At 41.4% G+C, this 19113-nt stretch overlaps 1 protein-coding gene across 1 annotated transcript in view; it reads right to left on the bottom strand.

Moving 5' to 3' along the window:
* STAB2 (stabilin 2) overlaps window positions 1-19113 on the bottom strand; it is an 805158-nt gene that overhangs the window by 696103 nt on the left and 89942 nt on the right. The window contains 2 exon segments of the mRNA XM_069228991.1: window positions 9057-9187; window positions 17971-18104. Of these exon segments, the coding sequence (XP_069085092.1) occupies window positions 9057-9187; window positions 17971-18104 (265 nt within the window).

Here is a 19113-nt window from a genome sequence, read left to right as displayed (position 1 = left end):
AGCATGTGCAGCAATGCAGACAGAAAAAGGAAATTCCAAGGTAATGGCAGGGCGCGAGACACAATGGAAAGGCATGGGATTCTTCCTAGCAAAAAGGATGAAGAGGCTTTTACACCTAAAAGGTTAGTGCGTAGAAAAAAACAGCCATTTATCAGGAAGAATTTGATGAATTCAACCTAAGATTGTAAAACATTGTTTTCGTCGGTTTGCTCTAATCATGTTGATATTAAGCAGCACACTACATTTACAGTAACAGCAGCAGTTAGGGCATCATATTTCCAATATTTGATGACCACAAATGAGCATATGAATTCCGGGGCGGCTCCTTAGTAATGGTGAAGGAGCATTGCCCCACTGTCTATGAGCCAGGAGCTGAAAAATAAAACAATATTTTACTATTGTTTTATTTTTCAGCAGCTGGCTGAGCCAGCATGTGCAGGAAAGGGCAGGGCTGGGCCATGGGAGGGGGAGGAGGAGTGCAGTGAGTGCACGAAGTGCGCAAGTCAGTTTGGCTGCAAGAGCAGCAGACCAGCACTGTCTGAGCGTCAGACCAAGCCTCTCAGACCAATCCTGACACTACTCTCATGCTAGGTATAGCATGATAGCAGAGCTAGGATTGCGTTGGGGAGCCTGTGCTGATGTCCTAGGGACTGCTAGGACACCATCAGAGAAGAGGAGCAAAGTGGCCGGTGGCGTTGGGACAGGTAAGTAAATTTTTTACAATTATTATTAATATTTATTTTTGCATTATTTTATTGTTCCCCCATCCCCGTCTGCCTGCCCCTACCTTGAGACTGCAGCAGCCGCCACTGCGTATGGTGCGTTCAGTGATTAATGGTTCAGTCAGTCTTTTCTTCCTTTCTGCTCTCCAGTATCTCACTTTGAATTAAGTTATTCTACTCTTAACTAACATTAAATTTCTATTTTCCCGTGTTTGAGCTAACTTCTGGGGGTTGTTGCAAAGTGTTACTGAGTAAATGCTACTATGCATTTCTGATTCCAACAACCCTCCTCTTGAGAAGTGGGATGGAGAGAGGGTGACATCTAGGACGACATTTTATCTGAGGGGTAGCAAATTAAGGGGACTCTGGTCACCATGGGAAGTTAGTAGTGTTAAAATGTTGTGTGATATTTGACCAAAAAGACCATGACAAAGGAGGAACTGAAGCAAAGGAGCAGAGTGAGGATGGTGGGCATTCATATTCTCAGAGTACCAAATCAAATGTACATACAACAGAAAGACCGGATTACTGCTTGTCCCTCAAAGTTTCTTCATCAGCTGGTGAATTAAGCAAACCAGGGTCAGGAATGTTTAATATATCACTTTCACTGAAATACGTTTTTAACCATTTGTTTTCCCTTGTCTTGCCCTTGTCTGTTTTGGTGTGGACTTAATTGCATCACATTGTCTTCTGTCAGTGACGTTTGTAAATAGAACTATGACTGCTTGTTTTAATTGTCTTCATCGGTCGTTGTTCTTTACTTCTTAATATCCAGCCAAACTGAAACCTTTCTATTCCTATGAGTGAAGCAAGGAGGCTCTTATTCTATGGGATATTTCCACACCTCTATTTTGATACTGCTCAGGGTGGAATTCACTCAGTGGGAGCTTTCTCAGACTGTGAAGAAGAGAGGGCATGTGAATAAAGTCATTCATGGCATATAAAATGAGAGCCGAGTGAGAGATGCACAATGGTGCATTTACTGTGCCTTATAATTTGATAAACTTGCTGATTTTCTAAAATAGGTGTCACACACCTGTGCTATTCCTTGTAAATACTTGAGTAGAGGAGACAAATAGCACATTTGTGTAATTACTTTGATCCTTGGCTAAGTGATTCCTTTACATTAAATAGCCAGGTTTGTAGCTTTTATTAAGGAGTATAGTTGTCAATCTGGTACTCCTAGGTGCTCAGGCTAGAGTTCTGCTTTTTGACAGTAGTATGGTACAAAACCTCTAAAAAAGCACGTTCATCGGTTGGAATTTCACATGTAATCTTGGCATACATGTGTTTCTTGCACGTTAAGTTTTGGAACAAAACTGCCTTTTCAAAGAACAGTTTACTAAGCAGAGTTGAGAGTTTCAGCATGGCTTGTGTTGTGTGGAATAAGGCTCCCCTATGTGAATGTTTTGTACAACTGCATTGATAGGCAGAGATGGTAAAGCTTTAGTTGTGGGAGAGCCCACAGAAGATCCTACAGAGATATCTAGGGGATGGGAGTTAAGGCCTGTTTTGGCATTAACTTGCAGCATAAGATGAGGATTGGAAATCAGCCATTTTTAAAAAGAAGTGATGAGTTGTGTGGAAGAGCAACACCTAGTTTTATGTGCAACAGAAGAGGTGAATTGTCAATCTCCAACTACATTTGAGTAGTTCACCATCAATTCTTTTTTTTGGCATTAACCCTTCCTTTTTACAATTTTTTATTCTCTAAAAAAAAAATGTAAGGTTGTAAAAACATTTCAACCATCACCAGGATAACAGTATATTTACACATATGATGAAGCACATAAGATTAGCAAACCCATGAACTAAGGCTGATTAACATCTACACACATTCAACATTCATACAGCACTCAAGACATAAAAGGAATGTACATTTTGAAATAATGAGAACACCATAACTCCCATATTAGGAAAGAGACAGTCATTGTAAACCATATTACCTCAGGTCTACACAACATATGGTAACCTCACCTAGTAACAGAGTTAGTTCCTAATAAAGCCGCAAAGGATATCTTTTGGTTATGATGCTGGTGGCTGGAGGAATGTATATGTCACCTAACAATCATGGTATGTTGGTAAATACTGCAACCAATCCTCTTCACTGGGAGGTGGATCCACTCATGTGATTTCAACTCTTCTGTTAGCTAGAAGCTGCCATCAATTCTGAGATGTGGAAGAACAGAAAACCTTGGTTGTGGAAGGACCTCGTAATAAACTTTCTGCATGTGATGTGGCTAATAGTCAGTAGGCCTTGGGATGGTGACTTCTGGTGTTTGGTTAACTGATATGGATAGAGACCTTCGATAACGATGGAGAATGCTGGATAGGTAACCTCTGGTTAACTGTCAAATACCTTGTGTGCTATACATACGGGGTTATTACAACTTTGGAAGAGGTGTTAATCCGTCCCAAAAGTGACGGTAAAGTGACGGATATACCACCAGCCGTCTTACGAGTCCATTATATCCTATGGAACTCGTAATACGGCTGGTGGTATATCCGTCACATTTGGGACGGATTAACACCTCCTCCAAAGTTGTAATAACCCCCATAGTCTCTTAAATTATGCCTCTCTTTCACACCAGTGAGAACAATGCCTTCAGGGCTGCACAAGGCGGGATTGCCATTTATATCGAAATAGTATTATTGAGTGATGCTGTAGCCGTGTGAAATGCTTTTATCAAAGCCTTCTGAAGAAAAAATTGTAAACGACCAGCCTACAGATGCATGAAATGAGCACTAAGGCAAAATCCTAGGAAGTTGGAAGGGATGGGTTCCTCAAAGTTCTCACAGATGTTAAAAGGAACAGAGAGTGGTTATCTTTATGCAGAAAGTGAGTGAAAGCTCGCCATTAACGGGCACGCTTTAGGTGAGTATACAATATCAAAACAAGGAAACCCCAATTATGCTTCTCCTACCTTTAACTACTCATCCAGTAATGATCCGCTGATCAGGATTTGCTGCTGTGGAAAAGAATATAGCGGAGGCTACGGCAAAGTCACGCCGATTGGCAATGCACCTTGGGTGGATTGGTAAACAGGTAAGTTCCTGTCTTTTGTCGGTTTTCAGAGCACTTTTTGGGTGACAATTTTCATAAAGTTTTGTTTTTTGTCTGTATGGGGACCTTTATCACTATTTCCAAAGGTCCAGGCCTTGGTGGGCATGTTTGAACAGGAGGGTTCATTTCAGGCAAGGTCCAAGAACACATTAAAAGGTATCAAAGCGTTTTATCTACCTGTAGCTCAGAACAGGAGGCCAGCCAGCTAGCCCTTGGAGTCACTCTGGTAGGTCTGGGTCCCAGCAGCACAGCGGTTCTCAAGCAGCAGAGCAGTCCTTTAACAAAAAAAATCAGGCCTCTGGCAGCAGGGCAGGTCTTTGATGTACAGGCAAGCCTTCTGGGTGACCTTTGCAGGCCCAGGAGTGATCTGAAGAGTAGGTCTGAAGATACTATTTTTATACCTGGTGCAACTTTGAAGTAGAAGAAACTTCTAGAGTTAAAAAGGGAAGGTAAGGCCTGGCAACAGGGATATTTTGCCAGGCTGAATTGGAAGTTTATAACTGCACACAGGCTGCAATAGCAGGTTTGAAAAGGCTAAGTAAGTGGGTGGCACAATAGGTGCCACAAGCCCACTAGTTCCATTTATTTACAGGCCCTGGGTACATGTTGTACCACTTCACTAGGGACATATAAGTAAATTAAATGTGCCGATAAGGTGCAGGCCAATTGGACCATGCTTTAATGAGTTACCACAAGCACTATAGGACTGGTTAGCAGTGGTAAAATGGCAGAGTCCTAAAGCCAGCAAAAATTATTTCAGCAGAAACAGGAGGGATGAAGGCAAAACGTTTGGGGAAAGACCACCCTAAGGCTGTCAGGTCTATTGGGTCTGGTCAGCTGGAGAGCAGGAAAGGCCTCTGAAAGATTGCTGTGTCCCTGTAACTCAAACAAGAGGGCAGCCAACTGACCCTTAGAGTCACTTCTGGGGTCCTACGTTCAAGGCAAGCAGGTCCAGTCTTCCTTTAGGATTTGTGGGGCAGGGCAGTCCTTTGTCTGATCTTCACAGATCCAGGAGTTTTTTTATTTCAGGTTCTGGGGATGCATCTTTTATTCCCAGTCTAGCCTGGAGGACATCCCTTTGTCTAATTCTGAAAGTGGCTCTGGTCAGTTCTTCCCTTTGCCCTGAGTTTAGTGCCAACCTGACTAGTGAAACAAAGGTCAGGCAGGCCCTCAGTGTGATCTGCTTCTGCCAGTGACAGGGTAGGCTTCTTCTAAAGTTGTGAAGGGCCAGCCACAGGGAACGGTTGGTTCTCTTCAGGAGGTGCAGAAATTGGTAGAAAAAGGGGATATAGTGGAAGTAGACATTTCAGTTCTGGGTTTTAGCATATGTGAGGTCGATGAGAATCAGAATAATACTGTGTGTGGGCAACATGCTGTTCCTGGCACAAGTCAAAGCTATGGTTTGGGAGCAGTTTTCCATGGCACTCTCATTTTCACAGAGCTTAGTGTTTCTGAAATTAATTATGGACCAATCTAGGGTTCCAAGTTGTTTCAGTACAAGTGTCGTTGAGCTCATATAAGAAACAAAAATCAGGCAATAAGTAAAGAAATAAGGAAAGTGTTCAATCAGGAATTAATTATTTGATGAATCTGACAAGGATCGTGCAAAGATTGTCGCCATCAATTCAGGTGATAATCCAGTATGCTTTGCAACACTGAGCATTACAGAAAATGAAAAACACTACATCTAAGGAGAAGTCTTTCAAATGCAAATCTGGCCCTATGATTATAGGAGGCCAAAATGGTGTTGAGATGGCGGCTGACTCACAAGTACAAAACATTATTGTGCTCAGCCAAGAAAGGCCATGGCAATAAAAATGCAACCTTTAAAAGATGCTGTGTATTATAAATGTAGAGTTGCAAAAGCTAAAAATAGAAATGTTTATTAAGAATCTTTAATTTGATGAAATCCAAAATCAAACCAGAGGTCAAGCATAAAATTGCTGAAAGGTGTCGAACAAGTTTAAAAGAATTTGATTGAGCCCACAACATTTTAGTGCCACTAAAGTGCAATTAATATATTAAAAGGCAAAAACAGATACCAAGGTTGCTATATTTTTGTAAGCAGGACAATTAACTTGTTAGAGCTCACAATTAGCACCTTTAGACAATCAGCATGTTACTGCGAGGAGTTAACATCAAGCGCAAAAAGGTTTTCTCTATTGCAGTATTCCTTTACAACCACGTGATATAAACCATTAAAACATAGCTGTACAAGAAGGTTTGTTAACATCAAGGCTTTTATATACTAAAGGCTTCATTATGAGTCTTGCGGTCTCATCACAACCCTGGCCTTCCAGCTGACGGAAACCGCCAGCTCCACCAGGACCGGAGATCCCAGTGGTCTGGAGGTGGCGGTGGTCCTATCTGTCAGGTCAGCGCTTCAACCAGCGCTGCCCTGGGGATTACAACCCCCTTCTCCGCCAGCAGTTTCATGGCGGTACCACCGCCATAAAAATGCTGGTGGAAAATGGGTGCTGGAGGTTCCGGGGGGCACCTGCACTGCCCATGCCAAGTGCTTAGCAGACAGTGAACATTGCAAGGGTGCTGGTGCATCCTGCGCTCTACAGCATTGCTGCCGGCTCGATTATGAGCCGGAGAAAATGCTGTAGGCTGTTTCCCACTAGGCCAGCAGGCAGAAACTCAGGTTTCAGCCTGCTGAGCTAGCAAGAAACTCTTAATGGGGCCGGCAGGGATGTAGCCTGTATGACGGCAACCCCCCCGTCGGAAGTTCAGCGGACGGTATAAACCGTCTGCCGAACTCATAACGAGCCCCAAAGTCTTTTATAGAAACATAGGTAGACTCTGATAATAAAGTTCAAAATACCATCTTAAAACATGGGCAGTATTTTCCCAGCTCAGATCCTGCTCTTCCATGCCACATAAATATAGGCTGATACAGCTATCACTGTTCTCCTACAAAAGGCTAGGGCTTAATTGCACAGTCTAATTTTAGGTTTAAGGAAAAGTGAAAGTAGGTAAAAATTCTAGGTGCCTAACGTGTGCTGGAATAACAGGAAGCGGATTGTTTGTTTCTTGACCTCCAAAAGAATATTTGCATAGGTCTCCTCCCTGAACAGGCTTTTATGACCATCTTTTAACATCTGATGTGAGGGGAAAAGTGCCCAATCCGAAATTTCTAATAAAGTGATCTTTTCCCCAATGGAAAAATGTCATCCAATTGTGGCGTCACTCTCAGGCAAGGGAAGCAGCCCTTAACCACTCATGAGCATAGTGCTTTGGGCTGCTACCCATAAGACATGCATGGGTCATGGTGCTCGTGCATGATAAAATTTAGCTCATTACGAAAAGTCCATACAAGTGATCCAGGTATCATTGCAGCTGGGGCACTCAGGACAGGGTTGCACTTCTGTCACCATGCAAAGGTATTTTCTGGCCCAACACTCTGGAACACTCAAATGCTATAGGATGGCATAGCTTGCACTAAATGGTCTAGCTTGTGTAGGGGATATGCTGCTTCAGCTTAAGCACCTATAGTAAACATTTTATTCTTTTTCAAAGAACTGAAAAAACAGGGCAAAGCGTACCAGACAGGGAACTCTTGAAGGTTAACTGTTTTGGCAGGACATGTGTATGTAGATAGGGAACTAGTGGGTGAACTTGTCATCTTGAATGCAGACTGTTAAGTATATATGCAGATAACTCTCTAGACATGGTGTGAACATCTGTGGGTTGTGAACAATGTTTTTGAGGTATTTTTGTCTTTGGAGGATAATGGACATAAATCTTTTAAAGAGATACCAAGCACACTATGTTATATTGTTTTATTTTGTGTAGAAGGGTGATGTCAGAGCTTAAGATGTGGTAGGATGTTGTTTTCTCCAGAAGGAGTAACAATTGATATTTCTGGAAGAACAAAGACAAACTGTAAGACATTATCTTATCCAATCTTTGTAGAGAACAGGAAGTTGTGTTTGGTCAGATGTCTCAAAGGCGTGTGTAGAAAATAATAGGGATTTGAGGCCCAAAGGTGTGAGACAATGATTGATTGCTTTGAAACCCCCTCACCAAGCACTGGCCCCACCCTTATTGGCAAGATCATTAAAGAGGTGAACAGACTGATGTAGATACTATGATGTTTGGAGTACATTCTGTTAGGGGTGCAATGGCCTTTACGGCATAGGCACACATCTAGAAGATATCATGAAAGAAGCAGATTAGTCATATAAGTCAATATTTATAAAATTGGTTTCAAGCCTATTGAAGGAGTGGATTGTAATGTTTTGGTTAAGTTGTGAAACAGTGTGATAGGCCCTCCATGTGATGACATAGAATGTAGATGCAATGTAGATGTAAAAAACATAAAAGAAAGCCTGGATTCTATTAAGGACACAGAGATGAAATAAAAGGGGAAAAGGTAAGTTTCCAGTACTGTACAGAAGTATTTTGAAATAACATGGATGAACATGTTTAGAGTTGATACAAACATATGAAGATATTGCATGGTCACCCTTTTCCTGAGCCCCCTGAAAATAAGTGCATTAACTGTGGTTAATTTAGTTAAGGCAAATTTCAAAAGATGGAGTCAGAAAATCGGAGGAAGAAATTGTAATGGCTATGAGGAATATGGTGTCACATCAAAGCAAAGAGAAAAAGGTGGTCTTATTCAGGAAAATTGTGAACTATTGAGACTATTCATACTGGCTGGAGTATGTTGTTGGTGTTTATTACAAAACTCATGGGAAGTATAGTTGCAATATGATAATGGTATAAAGTTTCCTCTGTGCTGCTGGATGAGCAGTAAAGTTAAGGGAACCATAAAACTCGCCTCCTTGCCTTTAACAGAATCCAGATTTTGCTTCACATTGGATAGGAAATCTTAACTGTCCCCCACTAAGGTAGGGGGAATAACAGAGTTGGGTCATACGAATGGAACAGACAAAGAACTCCAAGGGACTCTGATCATGATTTCTAGTTTCTTACTGCTGAAACTCTTTTGTTTACTCAGCATTGAGCATGCTGTACCTTTATAGCAGTTTCTACTTAGTCATGTACCCTAGATCTCCCTTTGAGGGTATTTGAAGGTCCCAAAAACAATATCAGTGAAATAACACAAACCATTTTAAGGAAATTTTCATTTTAAAACATGAAGGTTACGTAATTATATTCTTGCAATTTAGCACTTGTGCTAAAAGGTGAAAGAAGAACATATGCAATTACATTAATAGCTTGTTGTGTATCAAGGCAAATTTGATAACAAAGAAATAGCATGGCATCACCCAGTTAGGCAAACTTGCAAGGCTACATACCAAACAGTGATATAGCTGAGGTCAGCTTTCCTTGCCACACTCCAACTTCAGTGTTCATATCTTTCATGCGCTCCAGTATGCTTCCAAAGCACCGGACACCATCCCCTACATAGCCCTTTTTGCAGACACACCTGTCAGGATAGTAAGATAGACCTTTCATCACACTTAGATTGCACAGTTCCTTGTGGTAAAAAAGCCACAGGCACAACAGAGATCAGCGGTTTCCCCTATTGCCTTAATCTGTGAAACTATCAAGTGAATACATATTAAGCACAAAAGAAACACAAAGTGTATCCTTCATGAATGAAGGAAGATGAACATTGCCTTCCAGATTTCTAGCTCAGAAAAAAAGGTTTTCCGCCCTACCTAGCAACTGTAGTAAAAGTCTAGAGTCCGCCGGCCCTCACTCATGTAAAACATTCACAGTGATAGAAGTACTTCTTGTAAAGAAAATATATTCAGCTTGCCTGTGCGAAATGAAAAGACACAGCTTCTGTTGCTACTGTTTAGTGGTTGAAAAGAATTCCTAATAATTTGTGATTTGTTAAGCCATTTTAATATAATTGAATCAATATGATAAGTACATATGTATTAATTTATTAATGTGCTTTGGGTATGTGTGACGTGCAAACTGGCCCAACTCTAGAATTCTGCGATTAAATTTGCATATACATTTTTTAAGTTTCTTTCAACATGCATTTTCATGATTCAGAAAAATGCAATATAAAACCACGCATAACAGAAAAGATGTTCTGAAGTTACTGTGACAATTACGATCCACTCTGTCTCATGGTTGATTATCATGTCACAAGAGAGTCCACATGGGCAATATAGAATCAGCGTTGAGTACATTATAAACTTTGCCCTTATATTTTTGCATCAACCCTGTTCTATTTCCTGAAGCTGGTTCTGAGGGACATCCAGCAGCAGGAATATAAATTTTTCTAAAGTCATTCAGGGTTGAGTGACAGTGAAGAAAGGCAGTAGCCAATGTCCAACAATCCTTGAGCTTCACCTTAGGCCCGGCGGAAGTTCCATCCTGTGACCTCCAGCATCAGGCATGAGGCACTGTTTGCACTTGTGTGAATCAGAAAGACATGGTTAGCTCACAGGATGCCTAATACTTACGGACCTGTGTGGCATTGGCAATGCTCCTGCTGCCACACCAACCCCCTTTTTGATGCTTTTTTCTTCATTTTTTTCACACTTCACAAAGGTGGGGAGGTTTTAAAAATATATATAGAAAGCTAGTAAACATAAATAGAAGTAATCCATATATTGACCTGACACTTCTGTTGTTTGAGCTACATAACACAACTCAGTCGCTGTCATCCACTTCATACAATGTTTTCAGCAAGAGGTAAAGGAACAGAGGGTGCAGACTACACGACCTAACAATATATCTCAAATACACTGAATTATTTAGTTGACTTGCTTATGAAAAAATGTAAAAAACATACAATAGTACTAAACACAATTCTTTACTAATTTTGAATGATAAACTCAGACCTAACCATCAATATACTCGTCTTCTCAAGAACAGAAGTGCTTCATTCTGATACTTCTTTTTCTCTCATTCCATGTTCATATAGATGTAAAAAACAGACTCAGAAATTATGCATTGCTTGACACTTTCCAAATTGTTTTTACAGTTTTTACATATTTTCTATGAATTCTCCTTCATACTCCATTTCTACATTTATGTTTGAAAACTTTAAATATAAAACATGATCATAGTGAAAAAGGAATTAAAAATCTTTAGACTGCTCCACAATTTCCATTTATTAGAGTTCGAAAAAACTGGAGTCATAACAAGGCTCAGTTTCAGTCACACTTTATTAATATTAAACAATTCATTTATATCTCCTGTAGAATTTAATATACTATCTTTAAGTGTGATGGTCCAAGTGAAACAGTTTTCTTTTCTTTCTCTTATATTTTTGTGTTCCTATTAAATGCATTCCTCACCAGATGTATATGCATTTCGTCATCCTTATTCAGCCCTTGTGAGTTCAAAGTTTCTACTTGAAAGATATGGTATGATTCCCTTTTACCTAATTGGAATGTTCTGATGCCCCCTCTTTTTGATGTTGTATCCTTTCTATTTCAAAGAGCTTTAATAACTTGCTGTTATAAACATTTTTTTCAAGAAATATCTTACAACTGGATATTTTTCATCATTATACTGTTCCAAGATGCTCTGTGACATCATTTTAAAGGAAATGTTGTACTACCAACATAATAAAAATTATATGGTCATTGTTGGGTGTAGATGGCATAATAGGGTTCCCAGTTTATTCTGTCTGTTATGATTTACTATATGGATGTATGTAGTATATTGCATGTTTTCCTTTCTAAAGCCTTTCACACGCTTTACACTTCTAACATTTAAAAATGTACTTTCTTTATCATTCAAGGTTTCCAGTTTCTCAACTTTTTCAGTGTAACTTGATGTTGATGTGTCTTTCAATTATTTGATCTTCCTAAATGTATATGTCCACTCGTTATTTCATCATTAGTGGGAGACATTCCAGTCTTTATTCATGATCTTTCTGATTTCTTTTACTTGCATTTTCTTCTTGTAATGGTATCTTTTCTTCACTCTTGATAAGAAGTTTCTTTGTCTTTAATTTTCACTTTTTCGTTTACTTATTCTAATGTTGCATTTGTATCGTATCTCTGATTAAATCTTTCAATTGTTTGTTTTCTACAGCCTGATATAGCCCTTCTGTGCTGCAGTGTATTTGTATTCTCATAAATTCTCCATATTTCTTGAATGCTTGCAGTTGTTGGCTCTTTGCATGTATCAGACCGTTTTCTGCCAAGAATTTCATATAGCTTGCGGTATTTTTTATTCCATTCTTTAAAAACACCTTAAAATTCAACCAGGTGATCTCATCCTTTTTCTACTCATTTCAAAGTGGAATTACAAATGAAGACCATTATTTATATTATATTGTTTTCTTTCTCCTTCCCACAGTACAAATAAACTGTAAATGGATTTTAACTAAAGTTGTACCCTTGTTGAGCTATATTTCATTTGCTTCTGCCCAGACTGCTCCTTTTTCCCCACCAGTCCATGAGCAAATTCATGTAGCTAGGTAGGAACCAGGATCCCATCAGAGACCTCTTAAGCTGGTGATATACTCTATCCTCAAATAGGAAATAGCTGTTCTCTAAGCGGTATTTTAATATCTGACATAACATTTCTGTATGTTGCTTCAAGATTATTGATCTCATACACAAATAATCTCTATATGCCTTAACACAATCCATATGCCTCACTCTCAAGTATAGTGCATTAGCATCTATTGCTATCATTAACTAAATCTGTTGCAAGTTAATTTTATTTGATTAGCACCTCATAGAAATGCCTTTATATCCTTTATGTACATTTTTTTTTCTTTTACTAGGGGTACCAAAAATAGTTTTTATACTCTGCTGTATTTGCCAGCTATTACTTGAGGCCAATACTGATCTTCCTGGTGGCTTCCTTTTAGTCTCTAAATTTCTTCTTTTTTGGAAAAGTATCTTCATCGTTTTCAATGAGACCTTCTCCATACCAATGGATTAGTTTCTCATTATTAATTAACTGACCTAGTATACTGTTTCTTCGTTATCATAGAATATTGTTGTCAATCTCCTGGTTGGCGCATTGCTTCACCTTTATAAGCTTTTCTATCCTGGATCATTATTGTACCATCTTTAGCTGAAGGTTTTGTTACTATTTCTTTGTCATTTCTGAGGTGTTGAATACAGTGCCTCTATTATTTACTAGCACTACTGGGACATCTTTTCCACTCTTTTCCACTCTTTTCTTTTATATATTTTTTTTAACATCTGATATTGATTTGCTGTGTTTATTTGGTCATTTGGTAAATCTTGTGCAACTTTGCATTTTCTCTTCATCCCACAGCATATAGTTTTATTTATTTTCATAATCATACCTTCCAGTGGTTACCCTGTGGGATATCCTCTTCTACCTCATATTCCAAATGTGTGAATGTAAACCAGATCTTCTATGTTTTCTGTAGCTAGACCTTCAATTTCTTCTCTGTTTTTTCCCTCACAGTTTATTGTTTGAAATATTTTACAACATTTTCACAATTTCAATTTTCTAGTGAATTTTGCAAGATCAATCCTGTTTGTGCATTAATTAAAACTAACTCTGGGGAAGACCGTCAATCCCATTTCCAAAATTTCATGTCCTTGTTTCAGCAGTTCCATTTCAGATAAATTAATGAAAGTCTGCCCCTTCATTTAAATTGTTTTGACTCATCTTGTGTCCTTGTCCTGGGTCATGTTGCTGATTTTCCTTACCCCCTACTCCTTGTCTTTCTCTTTTTCCTCTTATGCTGCCTTTCCAGTGACCCCTTTCCCAGTCACAATCCATGAGTTGAAACTCATGGAACAAATTAGTCTTTTGAGCTTTGTCTGTTTATTCCATCTTCCTCTGATGTACTTGCTATACTTATGTCACTGCTCATTTTGAATGCACCACCCATTTCACCATTATCATCCTTTTTCTTAGAAGCCTTTAGTTTGTTTCATTAGGATTTCACATTTTCTTTTCTTTTATCATTCTTTATTAAGGTTTTGATGGAGAACAGGGAGGGGGACTTTAGAGGCAAGGGAGAAGAGTCATGATACGTGAAGGATATAAGATTCAAAACACTGCAATACAGATGCATCATGAAGTACAAAGCAAAAGGCATTCAGTGATCCAACAGTGCCAGGGCATGTGAGGGTGCAGTTGTGGCACCTATAGGGCCTATGCAGGATGCCGCAGTGCCACTTGTGTTGGCTGGCAGTAGAAGGGTTAGCCAAGGTAGGGACAGGGCCAGTGGGGAGGGAGTCACTCCAGATTCGAGGTAGGGGAAAGAGAAGGGAGGCAGTGTAAAGAGAAGAGGTAAAAGGAGGCAGGCTGAGGATAGGTGGAGGGGGCGAGTGGAGTGGCAGGAGGGAGGCACCCACCAGTAAAACTACAGAAGCAGGGGGTTTGGAGCTGTGGCGTCCAGCCGCTCATAGGAGGTTAAAGGATATTTCAATTTTCTTGAGTATTTAGATATTCTCCATGTTTTATAAACTTCTTTATCTCTCAGAAACGTTTTCTTTCTCACCTTGATTTCCAGTTAATATTTCTAATTTCTCCTCCCATGTTTTTATAAAATTGATCTAACACATCTTGTTTTTCCTCTTTTGCGATGTCTTTTTCCAATTCCTCTATTTGTTTATAAAATTTTTCAACATCTATTTTGGCACATTATACTAATATGTGAACATTTTGTTGTGTTGCTGTCAACATTCCTTGATGTAGATCTTCATATATTCTTACTCCTCTTGATATCCAAAACACCTGTTTGAGGTCCTTCTCACATATGTCGGAACTACCTTTAATTACACCCATTCTAATGTAATATATGATGTGACAGTTCTAATAAATGAGTGAGCACCCTATTACATTATGTACACCCCCAATTAGAGAGCAACCACACACTCCTGGCATGTGAGGCAGCCCTATCATGCACCTTGCCCACATTGCCCAGGCTACGCTGTTAAGCATCAAGTGTCGATGGTCTCTAGGGAGGCAGGGTAGAAATGATGCTGTCTCATAAAAGCAATTTCTGTGTGCACCATTATTCAAGTGAAAAGTAGGGCATTAACCTGTGCTCTGTGTCCTTCTCTAATAATTCCTCTGGCTTTTCTTAGCTGTTGGGAAGAAACAGCTCTTCTATATCACTCTTCCAATCCTTGTGCATACACGCCGGTGGATTGGAATTACTGCACCATCTGCAATTATTCTGAAGGTGAATTTCAGCAGGTCAAACCTCCCAACATTTGCTGGGGTAAATAGGTTTTGGTGTGGAAAGCACCAAAAGTGCAACGTACTCCCCATTTGGAAAACTAATGACAGCACATATTTTTCGAATCCAATAAATACTGATGTAAGGAAATGCCTCCTTGGCATGGTTACCCCCTGACTTTTTGCCTTTGCTGATGCTAAGTTTTGATTTGAAAGTGTGCTGAGGCCTGCGAACCAGGCCCCAGCACCAGTGTTCTTTCCCTAACCTGTACTTTTGTTTCCACAATTGGCACCCCTTGGCATCCAGGGAAGTCCCTTGTAACTGGTACCCCTGGTACCAAGGGCCCTGATGCCAGGGAAGATCTCTAAGGGCTGCAGCATATCTTATGCCACCCTGGGGACCCCTCACTCAGCACAGACACACTGCTTGCCAGCTTGTGTGTGCTAGTGGGGATAAAACGACAAAGTCGACATGGCACTCCCCTCGGGGTGCCATGCCAACCTCACACTGCCTATGCAGTATAGATAAGTCACCCCTCTAGCACGCCTTACAGCCCTAAGGCAGGGTGCACTATACCATAGATGAGGGCATAAGTGCATGAGCACTATGCCCATACAGTGTCTAAGCAAAACCTTAGACATTGTAAGTGCAGTGTAGCCATAAGAGTATATGGTCTGGGAGTCTGTCATGCACGAACTCCACAGCACCATAATGGCTACACTGAAAACTGTGAAGTTTGGTATCAAACTTCTCAGCACAATAAATGCACACTGATGCCAGTGTACATTTTATTGTAACATACACCCCAGAGGGCACCTTAGAGGTGCCCCCTGAAACCTTAACCGACTATCCGTGTAGGCTGAATAGTTCTAGCAGCCTGCCACACACCAGACATGTTGCTGGCCACATGGGGAGAGTGCCTTTGTCACTCTGTGGCTAGTAACAAAGCCTGTACTGGGTGGAGATGCTTATCACCTCCCCCTGCAGGAACTGTAACACCTGGCGGTGAGCCTCAAAGGCTCACCCCCTTTGTTACAGCACCCCAGGGCACTCCAGCTAGTGGAGTTGCCCGCCCCCTCCGGCCACGGCCCCACTTTTGGCGGCAAGGCCGGAGGAGATAATGAGAAAAACAAGGAGGAGTCACTGGCCAGTCAGGACAGCCCCTAAGGTGTCTTGAGCTGAGGTGACTCTAACTTTTAGAAATCCTCCATCTTGTAGATGGAGGTTTCCCCCAAAAGGGTTCGGGATGTGCCCCCCTCCCCTCAGGGAGGAGGCACAAAGAGGGTGTACCCACCCTCAGGGCTAGTAGCCATTGGCTACTAACCCCCCAGACCTAAACACTCCCTTAAATTTAGTATTTAAGGGCTCCCCAGAACCTAGGAACTCAGATTCCTGCAACCTAAGAAGAAGAGGACTGATAAGCTGACAAACCCTGCAGAGAAGACAGAGACACCAACTGCTTGGGCCCCAGCTCTACCGGCCTGTCTCCCCACTTCTAAAGACACTGCTCCAGCGATGCTTTCCACAGGGACCAGCGACCTCTGAAGCCTCAGAGGACTGCCCTGCATCTAGAAGGACCAAGAACTCCCGAGGACAGCGGCTCTGTTCACCAAAGACTGCAACTTTGAAACAAAGAAGCAACTTTGAAATAACTCGTGTTTCCCGCCGGAAGCGTGAGACTTGGCACTCTGCACCCGACGCCCCCGGCTCGACTTGTGGAGAACAAACCCTTCAGGGAGGACTCCCCGGCGACTGCGAGACCGTGAGTAGCCAGAGTTGCCCCCCCAAGCCCCACAGCGACGCCTGCAGAGGGAATCCCGAGGCTCCCCCTGACCGCGACTGCCTGCTTCTAAGAAACCGACGCCTGGTAGGGACACTGCACCCGCAGCCCCCAGGACCTGAAGGATCCGACCTCCAGTGCAGGAGCGACCCCCAGGTGGCCCTCTCCCTTGCCCAGGTGGTGGCTACCCCGAGGAGCCCCTCCCCTTGCCTGCCTGCATTGCTGAAGAGACCCCTTGGTCTCCCATTGCTTTCTATTACAAACCCAACGCTTGTTTGCACACTGCACCCGGCCGCCCCTGTGCCGCTGAGGGTGTACTTTCTGTGTGGACTTGTGTCCCCCCTGGTGCCCTACAAAACCCCCCTGGTCTGCCCTCCGAAGACGCGGGTACTTACCTGCTGGCAGACTGGAACCGGGGCACCCCCTTCTCCATTGAAGCCTATGCGTTTTGGGGACCACTTTGACCTCTGCACCTGACCCGCCCTGAGCTGCTGGTGTGGTAACTTTGGGGTTGCTCTGAACCCCCAACGGTGGGCTACCTTGGACCCAAACTTGAACCCCGTAGGTGGTTTACTTACCTGCAAAAACTAACAAACTCTTACTCCTCCTAGGAACTGTTGAAAATTGCAGTGTCTAGTTTTAAAATAGCTATATGTGATTTATGTGAAAACCTCTATATGCTATTTTGCTAATTCGAAGTTCCTAAAGTACCTACCTGCAATACCTCTCATTTGAAGTATTACATGTAAATATTCAACCTGTGGTTCTTAAAATAAACACAGAAAATATATTTTTCTATACAAAAACCTATTGGCCTGGAATTGTCTCTGAGTGTGTGTTCCTCATTTATTGCTTGTGTAAGTACAACAAATGCTTAACACTACTCCTTTGATAAGCCTACTGCTCGACCACACTACCACAAATTAGAGCATTAGTATTATCTCTTTTTGCCACTATCTTACCTCTAAGTGGAACCCTTGGACTCTGTGCATACTATTCCTTACTTTGAAATAGTGCATACAGAGCCAACTTCCTACAACTGATCACAGGCCACTCATAATGAGAGCTTTTGAGGCAAGAGTGCTGCGCCCTGATGCATGCACTGTGATAGCACGGACCATCATGTGCCTCAGGAAAACTCTCATAGCAATGAGCGAACATGATATACGGTGGCACAGAATCAAGACAAAATAATGTGTTCTCTCACAGCACGATTCTATTACATGGCCCTACGTTTATCATTTTTTACACGTGTAGAACCATTCATTCCTAAATAACACCCACACATTAAATAAAATAACATTAAAAAGATGAATGTAAGGAATCATACTCAGTTTTTCCTGGTGAGACAGTAGAGCATGTTGCCTTCTTGCTGCAGATGTTATTTGTTTCACAGACATCTATCAAGCTGCATCCGAGGCCAGCTACAAAATTATTGTAACCTTTTCTGCATTCGCAGTGAGACTAAAAAACAAAAGTATACACTTATTAAAGATTCCAACTTTCAAAGATTAATTTTGAGATTGTTTTTAATTGTGTTTCTATTGGGTGCTATAAACATGTAAACAAGTCACAGTAAGTTGGCAATCACTATGAGCGTTTACTACTTTGGTAAATACACCGTTTTCAGCAGTACAAGTATCAGGGGTTCCAGAGTATCTAATATTTTCCATTGAGTGTTGGTCTTTGTATTTCATCAAAAGAAAGGAAGTGTTAGAAAATAGGTGCTGAGCGGCAGAAAATAGTTTCTGTTCAACTTATAAAACTGAGGCTCTCCCAGTGCTATTTTTTTTTTTTTAAAGTGTGGTGCCAAAAGTTTTCTTCGGAGCCCACCACCATCGCTGCTGAATATCACTGTTGCTGAATATGACGACTGCCTAGCATGACTCCACCTATTGCGTACTTCTTACTCTAATCTACACTGGGCCTCATTATCTCACTCCTGTGGCTTCTTTATCGTACCTGCTTTCTACATTTGTCACTGAGTCCAAATGTTTCTCTTTCTCCCGTTTCTATTGTACACTCCCTCTCTCACTATTGGCCAAAAGCTGATGATAAAACATAAGTCCTGAGCTCCAGAATTGAGTGCCGTCTACCAGCAACCACGGGCACAAATTAAGTACTTTATTCGACCACAATCCAACGTGCATTGTTCTTTATTGAGATTTGTCTTTGCACATCCTGTGCCTGCAGCCACTGTGAAAGGCTGAGCACTGTTCAGTGATTACGGGGTCTTTTCCACGCCAGTTAATCTGCAGGTGTCATGAAACTGCTTGATCTTAAACCAGAAAGAGGAACTGTCGATTCACAAGTACCAGAGGTTTCTGCAAGTGAACTTTGATAATGAGGGTAGTGCTGCAGACAGAATCACTTCTAAACATTCAGCTCACGGGCATGGGGGTGGTCAGACGTCAGCCAAGAGGACCTACAAGTTTATATCAGAAGTATCAATTCACTTGTTTCCTTCTGTCTT

The sequence above is a fragment of the Pleurodeles waltl genome, chromosome 4_1 (assembly GCF_031143425.1).
Source record: "Pleurodeles waltl isolate 20211129_DDA chromosome 4_1, aPleWal1.hap1.20221129, whole genome shotgun sequence".
Lineage (NCBI taxonomy): Eukaryota > Metazoa > Chordata > Amphibia > Caudata > Salamandridae > Pleurodeles > Pleurodeles waltl.
Note: the sequence above shows the minus strand (reverse complement) of the source record. Positions and strands in the feature narration are given on the sequence as shown.